The 13,512-nt window shown below is 43.7% G+C and overlaps 1 protein-coding gene across 1 annotated transcript in view; it reads left to right on the top strand.

Moving 5' to 3' along the window:
- The window catches only part of LOC143133563 (A-type potassium channel modulatory protein DPP6-like), a 32,702-nt gene that overhangs the window by 4,831 nt on the left and 14,359 nt on the right, over positions 1-13,512 (top strand). The window contains exons 4-8 of the mRNA XM_076293318.1: positions 3,109-3,203; positions 3,371-3,445; positions 3,574-3,626; positions 4,374-4,455; positions 9,966-10,086. Coding sequence (XP_076149433.1) covers positions 3,109-3,203; positions 3,371-3,445; positions 3,574-3,626; positions 4,374-4,455; positions 9,966-10,086 — 426 coding nt within the window. The remainder of the gene's footprint in view (positions 1-3,108; positions 3,204-3,370; positions 3,446-3,573; positions 3,627-4,373; positions 4,456-9,965; positions 10,087-13,512) is intronic.

The following is a 13,512-nucleotide window of genomic DNA, read 5'->3' as shown; positions in this document are numbered from 1 at the left end:
TTATTGACACGCACAGTGCAATGTAGCAGGAGTCAGTTATTGGTAGCATTTTATTTAACATCTAGAGAAGCATAGAGATTGACTATTGACATAGAATGGTAAATCTGGTGCAACAAAGCTATGAACCGGAAACATGGTTCTTTAATCCTTCATATGCAAATCTCGGACTTTGAAATGACCACTAAAAAACAGGTGAACCTGAACAAAGACTAACTGTGACGCAAACCATCTCTGTCATCACTGCCCTTCTCCAAATGAAACGTCACCACTTTGTGTTGGAGATTTAGGTGGAAGTCGCTGGGGCCTATTATGTACAAGGCAGACAATCAAGTCTCATAGAAATTTCTTTAAAGAAATTCATGCACTAAGAACTTCTTCGTCTGAACACTCACCCATCATTCTTGTGTGTGACATGGTGTTACGTGACATTAAATGAGCTTAATGTTTTGCTCACTTCAATAGATTAGCGTTAGTTGGTATGCATTGGTATTAATGCATTAGTATAAAAGATAGTTTTGTTACAAATATGGCTATGGGCAATTCCATGGAAAATTACATTTTTTGTAACATCCATAACGCTAATAAAATGTGATGGTATGGTATGATGTGAATGATTACATGAAATTTGAGCATTTGCTATTTTTGGCTGAAGAATGTACTGTACATGAGAAAAAATGCACAAAAAAAGAATGTTATCATTCACATCATACAAATGCCAAGGCATTTCACTGGCGTTATGGATGTGACAAAAAGTCAATTTTCCGTGGAATTGCCCCTATGCTGAAAAGAGCTCAACCCCTGTTGTTAATTTTCTGTTGAGGGCCTGAGGGGCCGTGCCCGTGACTGTCCTAGTCCCCTGACTTAAAGCTGATTGAAAATAAATTAAACACACAGATGGGGACCTTCAACCCTGGAGTGGGCGGTTCTGTTCCGAGAGAAACTCTCTGATGTCTTTGTCTTCTCTGATTGTACAACAACAGAACAGGAGACAGCTCTTTCAAGTGTTGTTGGAATGACAAAAGGGGGTTACTCACTACTATGCAAGAGCACCTAATGATTGACACTAGTAGACTAGTTATCTATAACTTATAAGCCAAGTCATTTACAAATCATGGAAATTGGCAGATCATGTATTTTTTTAGAGATCATGTAAATATCAATTACATTAAATTAATTTCATATACCTTGAGGGTTATTTCTATTACAACAAATAAAAACAAAACACTGTCATTGCTCCACCAAAATGATGCCTGAGAGAATATAATTATGTGCAAGTTAATAAGCTGCTTAAAAAGTCAGAGGAAATGTCTGGCACCAGTCAAGTTTGTGCAGGCCAAAGGACAATCTCCAAAGCAGATGGGTCAAGATAATTAACCGCAAGAGCTTCCTGCCTCTAAACATACCCAGCAGTGCCTCACAAGAGCTGGGCAAGGCCTCATGTAACCCCCATTAGCATGTTCCATTAGCATTGACTATTTCCAGATTAGCATGCCCATGTCTCAGAAAGTCATTAGCAAATGTAGTGAGTTTGTCAATGTGCTCTATTAATACTTTGTGTGTGGTCTGTATACCAAGTGTGCCTGGGTCTACTGAAAGGTAGACCAGTTTTACATGTATGATTGCATTAACCATGTCCAAATGGCAAAAACAGACCTTGCATATTGGTCCTGCCTTGGATATTATTCTGCACCCTACTGGTGATTTGCCATTTCTGGTCCCCCTCTTGGTCCACCATCATCTTTACTTTCAGTGGCTGTGTATTAAAAAAAAAATCTTAATCGCAAAAGCCTCAGTCAATGTTGTCAGCCAAACAGATGTTGTTCAGACTAGAAGGTTAGTAATAAGGTGAAAAAAATACTTGGTCAAACTAAATATTGGTGAAAACAAATAAAGAGTAAATTAACAAAAAAAAAGTGTATTAAAAATGTTGGTAACACAAAAGACAATGAGAGTAGAGACCAGAAGACCATTAGATCTACCTCCAGTACGTCGACAGTAGTCCACTGGCTCTTTGCTTTGTGTGTATTGGATTATGGAGTTGGTGATTATAATGGACTGCCACCGTAAATAACTGTGCTGCATGTCCATTATTATATCATTAGGAGGTCGGTGGGTGATTTGCTGAAATGTGAGTTGCGTAGGAATAGTTAATTTGGTGTGGGGGTTATTGCATACTGCTAGAACAGAGTGCAGGAGATGCCATTTCAACTGTGTATGAAGAACACTTTCACTGCTTTCTGAACAATAGCAACAAATGCATTTAAAAAAGACATTTAGAAACAGAAACAGTCTCATTAGAAAAAGACTAAGAAAAATGGCATTAAATACCCCCACTCACCCACCTCATATCCATGCATTGAATTTTTTTTATTGTGTAACCCAATTTAAAAGTGTGGCCCAGCTATGCTGATTCTAAAATTCTCTTGTGGATGCCAGGCGCCGTGGCGATTTAAGGCGAAGTGGGCCCCTGGGACACAGCCCCATTCCTCTCGCCCACTCCCTCCCACAGCGCGGCCTTGATCACCCATTTAAAGCCGTCCCTCATCTCGACTATTCTCCGCGGTGCCATCTCTTCCCTGTGTGTCGGCCGCCCAGGCTGGGGCATCTCCCAGCCCAAATGAATAAGAGTAGCAGCTGCATTTGTGTGTTTAAACAGGCACTGTAGTCCTGAAATGGATGAATATTCAGTTGTGCATATTATTAAAAGACGGACAACTCATTGCACGCTCTGGCAAAGTGCCCTTGGCAAGTTGTTCCAAACAATGCAACTAACTGAAATGCTTCCTGGAACACAGTGGAAGAGTTCTAAAGGAGGCACTGCATAGTGTACTCTGGGTACTGTACTCTTGCCATAGTGAATATCAAATGACTGAACCACAAGGCCACAGAAACAGTTGCTTTCAGAACAGTGAATGGTTGTCAATTGCATTCTGAGTCTTTTTTGTGTTTATGAAAATGACAGAAGTCCGTATTGCTATTCTTCCTGGCTGAAGAAGACCAAACGTAAAATGAAATTCAAATGTTGGCAAAAGCCCTGAGACGGATGTTGAAGTTTATGCTAAAATGATGAATGAGTCATTCATCACCTGGCTACTGTTTCTGTCGCAGACAATGAGGTGCTGTACCGCACGCGATCTGGGGACCTGGTCAAACTCAACGTGGAGACCAACAGGACAGATGTGTTGGTGGAGAGCAGCATGTTTGTGAGTTACCGTGACACTGTGTCTGTTGCTCTGGGCTGTGGGTCTGTTTCTGCTGTTGTGACCATGTTCAGACAAATTACAGTCAAACCACAGATTACTATGTGAAAATAACTTGAAATTTGAAATGATAAAACTATGACATTTGTGGGTTTTTTTTCGCTTTGTAGAAGAGACATTCAGCAAGCCAGTACCAGGTGTCCCCTGACCTGACACATGTGTTGTTGGCCTTAAACATTGAGCCTGTGAGTTTCTTTCTTTATTTCATACTATTTTTACTACTTTATGTTTTATATTTTCTAGTAGATACTTAAAGGTGTGCAATAGTAGTGCACTGTTACATAATGCAATGTTCTCCTCTGTATCTTTTCAGATCTATCAGCACTCCCACAAGGCTGACTACATCATCTGTAGCCTGTCCACCCCGTAAGTAGCCAGCTCCAACCCAGTAGTGTTCGATACAGACTTCCAGTGGGTCTTATTTCACCATGTATTTGTTGATTAGTACTGCCTACAGACTTCCAGTGGGTCTTATTCCACCATGTATTTGTTGATTAGTACTGCCTACAGACTTCCAGTGGGTCTTATTCCACCATGTACAGACTTCAAGTGGGTCTTATTCCACCATGTATTTGTTGATTAGTAATGCCTACAGACTTCCAGTGGGTCTTATTCCACCATGTATTTGTTGATTAGTAATGCCTGTATGTGCTATGTCTTGCTTAGTCAACATGTTTTGAGGATATGTTTTTTGTCTTTTATCAGTAAATTTCATTACTAAAAACATGACAATTGATAGTCCTCCTTTCCTGTAATAGTCACTGCACTCCTTTATTCTAAAAGCAATGACAATTTTACTTACACTGCCCCCTGGTGGAATTTAAAATAGCCTGTCCACAAACCATCAAGTCTACAATCAATGTCCCTGAAGAGCCTTATATTGAATAGAATAGTTTGCCTCAAAGGCTTCCACTGTGTGTTTGGACTTTCACTTAAATGGACGATATTATATAGATATTTAAATTGTTTTGATGCCTCAATGCCTTTATGCCACCAAATGTCTTAAAAAGCAGATTTATTCCATTTCACACAGAGCCTTCCTCATACGTATTCATAAAGAATGAATGTGAATGAGACGGAGGAAGAAAGACTGACTTTTTTGTGCTCCTCCAGAGACGTCCATCCCCTGAACCCATCAGAAGTGCACAACAGCAAACTGCAGTATGCAGGGTGGGGTCCCAAGGGCCAACAGCTGGTGAGTCCCCCATTTTTAGCACAAACTAAACCACCTTTACACACTTTTAAACACCTTTTAAACCTTTAAACTACTCGCCCACAGAGAAGAAGCCATAACCCCTTTCTGGCTAAGTCCCACCTTACAAATGAGGGCATGGATGCAGAGTGGGCAGTTCCCCATGTATCAGTATGTCAGCGAATCAGTGAGCTATGTTGGCGTGTCATGTGGGACGTGAGCTGTAGCCGTGCCACGGTCAGGGCAACTTCAGGGCCAGGAGTGCTCAAGTGACCAGGCCTCGGCAACACCTGTCAGTGGGCCGCGGTGCCAAGGCAACCCACGCCGCGGCAGATGGTTCTGTGCCGGCACGGCTCCAGAGCGCCGGACCGTGGCGCGAGGTGCCACAACAGCTCTGACGCACTCTCGCCCGTCATCAGATCGCCATAATAACGAACCGTTTATTCTCCCCCTTGGCCTCACCACGGACTGTTGGGGGCAGAGCCTGCGAGGGGGTGAGGAGTGCGAGGTGCTCTCCTGGTGTGGAGCGTTCTGGGTCGGAGCATCAGGTGTTGGGGGGGGGGGTGGTGTGGAGAGAAACAGCCACAGCTCTCTCCATCTGCCAAGGGCAGTTAGTCTACAGTGACAGGGCAGACAACAGGAGTTAGACAACACACCATACATAGACACTGCACTGAAGGTCACCCGCTCCGCAGCACCCCAGGGAGAGTGAGAGAGAGAGAGAGGAAAAAAAAGAGTGGTGTTTGTGCGCTAGAGAGAGAGGAAGAAAGAGAGTGGTGTTTGTGCGCTAGAGAGAGAGGAAGAAAGAGAGTGGTGTTTGTGCGCTAGAGAGAGAGGAAGAAAGAGAGTGGTGTTTGTGCGCTAGAGAGAGAGGAAGAAAGAGAGTGGTGTTTGTGCGCTAGAGAGAGAGGAAGAAAGAGAGTGGTGTTTGTGCGCTAGAGAGAGAGGAAGAAAGAGAGTGGTGTTTGTGCGCTAGAGAGAGAGGAAGAAAGAGAGTGGTGTTTGTGCGCTAGAGAGAGAGGAAGAAAGAGAGTGGTGTTTGTGCGCTAGAGAGAGAGGAAGAAAGAGAGTGGTGTTTGTGCGCTAGAGAGAGAGGAAGAAAGAGAGTGGTGTTTGTGCGCTAGAGAGAGAGGAAGAAAGAGAGTGGTGTTTGTGCGCTAGAGAGAGAGGAAGAAAGAGAGTGGTGTTTGTGCGCTAGAGAGAGAGGAAGAAAGAGAGTGGTGTTTGTGCGCTAGAGAGAGAGGAAGAAAGAGAGTGGTGTTTGTGTGCTAGAGAGAGAGGAAGAAAGAGAGTGGTGTTTGTGTGCTAGAGAGAGAGGAAGAAAGAGAGTGGTGTTTGTGCGCTAGAGAGAGAGGAAGAAAGAGAGTGGTGTTTGTGCGCTAGAGAGAGAGGAAGAAAGAGAGTGGTGTTTGTGCGCTAGAGAGAGAGGAAGAAAGAGAGTGGTGTTTGTGTGCTAGAAGAGAAGGAAGCAAGAAGGGGAGTGAAAAGACTGTGACATAGAGGTTAATACAGTTCATACAGTGAATTTAGTTACAGTTGACCAATATGTTTGTAATGATTGAAAATGACACTGCCACATGGCTAAAGGTTGTAAGACAATGTGGTAGAAACATGGAATCAAAAAAGGAAGCGTTTTCCAGACCTGCAAACTCTGGAGTAGTGAACAAGGTGACAACATACAAAACCCTATTCACTTCAACTACCCTGGTTAACATAGAAACGGTGACTGTAGCCAAAAGGTGACACGTTTGCAGGTGTGGTTTTCATTTAACATGAAAAATGAAGAAATTTTCATAAAAATGTTAAAAAGATGAAAACACGTGGCATGTGGCAGTGTCATTTTTCATCAGAACAATCATATTGGTCAAGAGGAAATCAACATTAAATCAGTATTTGCCAGGGTTAAGAATAATTTTGTTCTTAACTGTACTTTCTCTATTTCTCTCATGTCCAAACACATACATGTGTCTGCATTATGAGCGTACATGCGGGTACACACACACACACACACACACACACCTCAGCCTCTTTCACTCCCTTTCAGGTGGCTTTGATGAACTCCTTTCATCTGTCCTTCCGGCAGGAGCTTACTTACTTCTTTTTTTTTCTCCCGCCCGTGTCTCCTCTCTCTTGCTTGATTTTGCCATGCTGCCTTTTTCTCTCATGTGAAAGCTGACATTCATGTCTGATTCATGAATCAGCAGGAACTGTTCCCCTCTCTACATCTCCTCCTACTGCTAATTGCTGCACTACCACTCACTGAATGCCTCTCCATCCACTCCCATGGTGGCCATGTGGCCTTGAGGCCCCCATGGAGATTGCAGCTAGTTGAAAGGGCCACAGTGTTGTTGTTGTTGTTGTGGTCGTTGTTTATTAAAGATTTTAAATTAATTCAGTTTAATTTTATGATTAAAAGATCAAGTTAATTCAAAAGGTCCTGATAAAAAAAAACACTTAGTTAATTGATTGTAACAAGCCAACAGTTTATTCCCATGAGGGGCTGAACCACCAAATATTTTGAGCTTGCTTATTTTTTAAGATTCTAGTTGGAAAATGAGGCCATCAAAGATGTTCCAATCCTGGTGTCAGGGCTGTTGTTGTCAGGTAATGCCGGACTGGACCCAAGTACAAGACTCCTCCAGGCAGAATTTCAAAAAACACACTTTATTGAACGATAACCCTCACCAACGGACAGGACTACGACAGGGTGAACAGAGAGACGATCCGACAAAGGACAGAGAAACAGGGGGGTAGAAATGCACCGACCAATTAACAGAAAGACAGAGGACTGGACGAAACCAACGAGACAATAACGGGGAACAGGTGTGGAAGCAGAAAGGGAGGGAAAACTAACAAGACAGGAAGCACAGACCAAATGGGGCGGAGACAAAGACAGGTGACAGGCAGGTAAGCACAAAGGGAACAGGCAGAACCAAACACAGGACAATCACAAAATGGCCACCAGGGTGGCACAAAATCATCAGTCCAATCCAGATCCTGACAGTTGTTTTGTCTTCAAGCACCTGGAGTCTTTTTTGCCTTCATTACAGGTAAACAGGTGGTGAAATTGTCTTGTTTGAAAGAGGAAGTTATTTGTTGTTTGAAAAAGCTGTCCTTTGCAGTCTCCTAGACACATCAAACCACAGTTGTTGGTAGGTCTAGTATAAAGTGTGTACTCTGTCCCTGTCTGTGTGCAAGGTCGGAAAAAACCAAGCTTGAATTGAAAACTGAAAATCAAAATTGAAATGACTCCAGTTCATTCTGTTGGTAATTTGCTTCTGGAATTTTGCTGACACAACTACATATGTAAGGCAGCGTCTGGTGAGGTGTCACATCTCTACCTGGGGAGGCTGTTTCGTAGCGTGACAGCATGCCAACAGCCACAGCACCCCGCACAGCCCTATCTGTGAGTGCCCACGACAAGGGTGTTTCATTATAGCCCCCCATGTCAGGGCATGTTGCATCCCTTGAAAGCTATTCTGCCTCATCTCTCATTGTCAGAGAAACCCTCATGAAACCACTGAGCTGTGTCGGCCTCCTCATTCTCTCAGTTATGCAGAAAAGAAAATAAGGGGGAAAGCTACAGGGGAAATGTGTCAATAAGCTTGAATCTCTCTTGTGGTTATACTGTATGTACTTTCCCTGCCTGCAGGAGGGTTTCAAAGCCAAATCAAAACACAAAGTTATATCCACAATTATCATCCTAGTTTGGCCAGAAAGTCATTATTTTTGAAGACCATTTTCAACAAAGCAACTGCAATAAAATCCATGTTCAATTTATTTCTTTATATATATATATATATATATATATATATATATATATATTGGGGCTTTTTATGTCTTTAAGTTTGATAGGACAGTAGAGAATGACAGGAAGCAAGTGGGAGTGGGATCCGGAAAGGACCACAGGGCGGGAATCAAACCCGGGTCGCCAACGTACGGTGCAGGTGCCCCAGCCAGTTGCGCCACAGCTGGGGCCTCCATGTTCAATTTTATCAATAAGCTGGTCTGTGCAATGCTGGTTATATGGGTAGTATCCGTTCTCAACCTTAAACCCTTTATAGCAGCTCAGGCTCCCAAACTTCAGTGGTACAGATCCCCAGCTGGCATAGAGGGACGTCAATCTGGGAGCCCACAGCTCTGGATGTGTGCCTGCCATCAAGCAACACTCCTACATACACGCACACACACACACACATACAGAGAGAGAGAGAAAGAGATGCGAACATGCACACTTACACACACACACACACACATGTGGAACCACATGTGCACACGTGTCCACTCACACACACACACACACTCACACTCACTCACACACACATACACACACACACATATAGCACCACAGATGGCACTCGTTGCCTGTCAGCTTGTCAGCCTTGAAACGGTTACTTTGAGACTTATGTAATGGCTGTGTTATGCCTGTGATGATCCAGGGCCAGCAGTGTGTGAGAGCTGTCTTCATGTGGACCAAAGCCATGTAGCAGATGGATCACACTTTACCCTCACACACTGTTTTCTGCTGGGTTATTGTCACAGTGTAACCTCACACACTGTTTTCTGCTGGGTTATTGTCACAGTGTAACCTCACACACTGTTTTCTGCTGGGTTATTGTCACAGTGTAACAGATAAGGGGTGCTCTGCTGTTGCTCGGAGAAAATGATAGATCAGATGAACTGGTGAAGTAGATTGCCTGCACATAATCAAAATGCTGTATCACCTAAGCAGTTATATACACTAAGTATACAGATTTCATTGTGGTGGTTAGTTGATTGGTATGCTGTCAGGTAGCTTTGAGAAAAGCATCATGACCTTGGTATGGAAGGTAATGTTAGATAGTATCTAGGACTGTCGTAGATTTAGCTTGCACAATTCATTTTTAAAAGTATGTACACAGTGACATTAACAGTTGAAATGATCTGAAGGTATTACAGAGCCCCAAGTGACCACTCTTTAGCACTACATATAACCCTCCAATATTTGATTTTGTAATTGGCTTCACAGGTGGAAGACACAACTTGAATGACAACATACAGTACCTTACTTGTGTGTTTGGTCAGTTACATAAACCTTGTTGTTGGGTTACACTTTAATTGACAGTGTAAGAGTGACATGACACTGTCATGAACGTGCCATAAACAAATCATAAACGTTTATGACATAACGCTTCTCTTATTAAGTGACATTCAGTTTTTGTCATAACAAGTTAGGGTTAGGATAAGGGTTAGGTTTAGGGTTAGGTTTAGAGTTAGGGTTAGCGGTTAGAGTTAGGGTTAGGTTTCATGTGTCATGACAGTGTCATGTCACTCTTATGTCGATACTGTCAAGTAAAGTGTTACCCATTGGGGTTCACAGATCCGTAGGAGGAGGATGTCTGTTTTTCTGACAGCATACAATAGTGTCTTTCACATCAAATCAAAGACCCAACATCCCTGAAGAAAGTTTGTATAATGATGACAAAGACAGCCTCGACAAAATGAACTGAAACGATGACCTTGTCTTTCTGCAGATTTTCATCTTTGAGAACAACATTTACTATCGAGCAGCGGTGAATGACAGAACCATCCGCTTGGTGTCCACTGGGGAGGAGGGTGTTGTGTTCAACGGTCTGAGCGACTGGCTGTATGAAGGTAAAGGCGCCATTCCTCTCCTGCTGTCCCTCCCATGACTGTCCGTCATGCCCATTTGTGAGACAAGGACAGTGGGCTCACCCAGATAAACGCATATGCATCCAATCTTTTAATACAATCGTTTTGTAGTTTGTGTTTAGTTGAAGAAAGCACGTTGTGAACATGGTATTGCAAAATCAGTAACCATACAATAAAGTGTTTCAAAGTCTTTGAACAGACGTGTACATGCAGTGTGTGCATGACTAATGTGCTGAACAATAATGCACCTCTCATCAAATGATGTCTCCTTGAATGTTTCATCAAATGATGACTCCTTGTTGTGACTTTTGGGGCCCCAAATGAATGGTTTGATAGAGGGTCATAGTGGAGGGCAACGTGAGAGGAGATGGTGACTCAGCAGAGTCATGCTGAGTGCTGATGTGAAGGTGTTGGACTGGAAGTCTCTAGAAGCCGTGGTCTGAGCTCTGCATTGGGCTTCACAGGGTGGGCCGGCGGGTCGCACGACCTTATCATCCTCATCGTTTATTCATACGCTGTCTGGCGACCCCATCCAGGGGTCACGCCATCACATCTCACTCGGTTTCATTCAGCAGTGGACACTCAATCAGCCATGTTGACAGTTCGCTTAATAGCTATGCACGCCCCTGTGATGAGAGGGCTCTCGGACGGCCGGGCCAGAGGAACAGTCTCTGGGTGGATGGCTGATGTGCAACGGGCAGCCAAGGAAAGAGCCAGATGATCTGGAGAAAAGGTCTTATGCCAATGCTTTGGTAGGAGAATGTGGAAAAATGAAGAGGAGTGTGGATGCATAAGAGCATGAATAAAAAGGCACATATGTTGAGGTACAAAATGTTTTCTGAATAGGCCTTTCAGTGGAGCTGATACCATAGCAGCATATTGTTAACCTGACTTGCCTAGGCGGAGCGAAATTCATCTGGTGAGAGTCAGAACGAAATTCATCTGGTGAGAGTCAGAACGAAATTCATCTGGCGAGAGTCAGGTTAGCATATTGTAGCGTGTGTGGGGATTTGTAGTAAGTAAGTAAATTTAATTTATAAAGCACATTTAAACACAGCATAAACTGACCAAAGTGCTGTACAGTGGATAAGTAAAGAATCAGTAGAATTGTAGAATCAGTTTCTCTGATGAGTAGTGGAGGACCTGTTGACGTACCCAGTGTTGATGTTGGCATGATGCATCTGATGTTGTCATTCGAAGTGGCTGAATAACAGTCACCACAGGGTCACGTTATGCCCGAGCAGTCCACACGCTATATTATGCTATGCCCCAGCAATCCACACACTATATTAGGCTATGCCCCTCAATCCACACGCTATATTATGCTATGCCCCTGCAATCCACACGCTATATTATGCTATGCCCCAGCAATCCACACGCTATATTATGCTATACCCCTGCAATCCACGCGTTATATTATGCTATGCCCCTGCAATCCACGCGCTATACTACTATGGCGTTTATAATGGTCCACCACCAGATACCCAAAGAGGTCTGACTTATTCTATTTGGGCGCCCCGAGCGTAATCAGCGGGATTGAGAGTGGGTTTAATAACAGTGTTGGCCCGCGGATGAGCTTCTGCATAATCCTGCTGCGCGGCGCTGGAGACAGAGGCATGGCTCCGGCTTCACCTCCCACTACACTGTGTGAAACTCCAACCATGTCAATTCTCACAATCGAGCACCTACGCCCGCCTGTTCTCATCTACAGCATGTTAATGGGAAACAAGCCATTCACAAAACTGAAATACCCATTCTGTCTCCCGTTCAGTGAATTTCCCCTGTTTTGGATAGATTTGGTTGTCAATTAAAATCTCTTGATGATTTAGCATTCAATGCCACCTTCAGAGCTGTTGACACCTGGAATAGACAGCCACTTGACGTCAGTGTTAGTGGGCATTTGATGTGGCCTGTCATAGTTGACTTGCTGGTGATTGGAAACTTGATGGCACTTCATCTGGATGATTCCGAGACGTTCCACTGTGTGCATTTAAGAGAGCCATCTGTCAGGATTTGTCAGGATTTGAGTTCGTAATAGGAAAGGGCCATGAGGGTATTGGGGGGGGGGCTGTTTTTCTGCATTTTTAATCTTGGATTTTGTGTGTGCGTGTGTGTGTGTGTGTGTCTGTGTCTGTGTCTGTGTGCGTGTGTGTGTGCGTGAGTGTGTGTGTGTGTGACTGTGTGTGTGTGTCTGTGTCTGTGTGTCTGTGTCTATGTGCGTGTGTGTGTGCGTGCGTGTGTGTGTGTGTCTGCGTGCGTGCGTGTGTCTGTGTGCGTGTGTGTACGTGTGTGTGTGTCTGTGTGTGTGTGTGTGCGTCTGTGTCTGTGTACGTGTGCGTGCGTGTGTGAGTGTGTGTCTGCGTGTGTGTGCGTGCATGCAGAGATTACTAGAGAGACTGCCACGTCCAGCACCTGTTGTTGTTTGATCAGAACCTCTGCCATTACACACAGAAATTCACCAATGTCATGTGCAATCACTGACCCGACCGCCAGCCAGAAATCACCAAAGCAAATCCTCCACTCATTGATTGATGATCAAAGACAACATCTGGGACGTGTGCCTGGATTAGGAAGCAGATGCATAGCAGCCCTGATGTTGCTGGAGAAGTGTTTACTTTCCCCTGCCTCGATCTCCTACTGGCTACGGGGAAAAAAATGCTGTTTCCAATTCTGCCTCAGACATCCCCAACACGGGTGTGTACACACCATTTGTTCCTGGGAGGATTTGGTTTTGTCATGTTGAAGTATAGCATTGCAAGAGTATTTCATCACTCTCAAGGACACAGTCAACAGTGTCCTAGCATTCTATTGTTGAAAATGTAATCTGTGATGTGTCGTGTTAAACGGTAAAAACAGCTAGCATGTGTCTTAGCATCTTAAATCATAGTGCTCCAAATCAGTCATTCAGACAGTGGTTTAAGTTTGGTTTGGCTTTGCCAGATTATTCAATAACATGTACGCTTAATTATTACTTGTGTAATTCTGTTAAATTGGTTACTGATTCGTCCAGATGTTTTCTGATGTAAACTCATCAGTGTTAATCCCTAAGCATTAGTGTGTTGGTGTGGTGGCTGGACTGGTTGGATGCATTGCTAATTGGTACATACCAAATCGTATGAAAGTTAGGTCAGCTTCTTGCCTCATATCCTGTTACCAGGTGTTACTAGATTGGAGAGCAGTCTCTTACTAAGCTCAGAGGAGCTCACCTCCATGGTTCTGAGACCAAACCAGTGGACTGGTGTGGTGGTTGTTTTTCTGCATGTCCAACCACTGGGTGTTGAAACTTAGATTACAACACCTGCAACAACCGTATGGCTGCACTCAGGCAGGACTGAGGTGGTTTGATACATTTTGTCCTTAATTTCATTAGTGTCTATTAGTATTGATGGCATTTATATGCAAACTCAT

This window comes from Alosa pseudoharengus, unplaced genomic scaffold (assembly GCF_046254945.1).
Source record: "Alosa pseudoharengus isolate Yale_2024_CS ecotype anadromous, Long Island Sound unplaced genomic scaffold, YU_APseudo_1.1 YU_APseudo_1.1_scf_2, whole genome shotgun sequence".
NCBI lineage: Eukaryota > Metazoa > Chordata > Actinopteri > Clupeiformes > Clupeidae > Alosa > Alosa pseudoharengus.
Note: the sequence above shows the minus strand (reverse complement) of the source record. Positions and strands in the feature narration are given on the sequence as shown.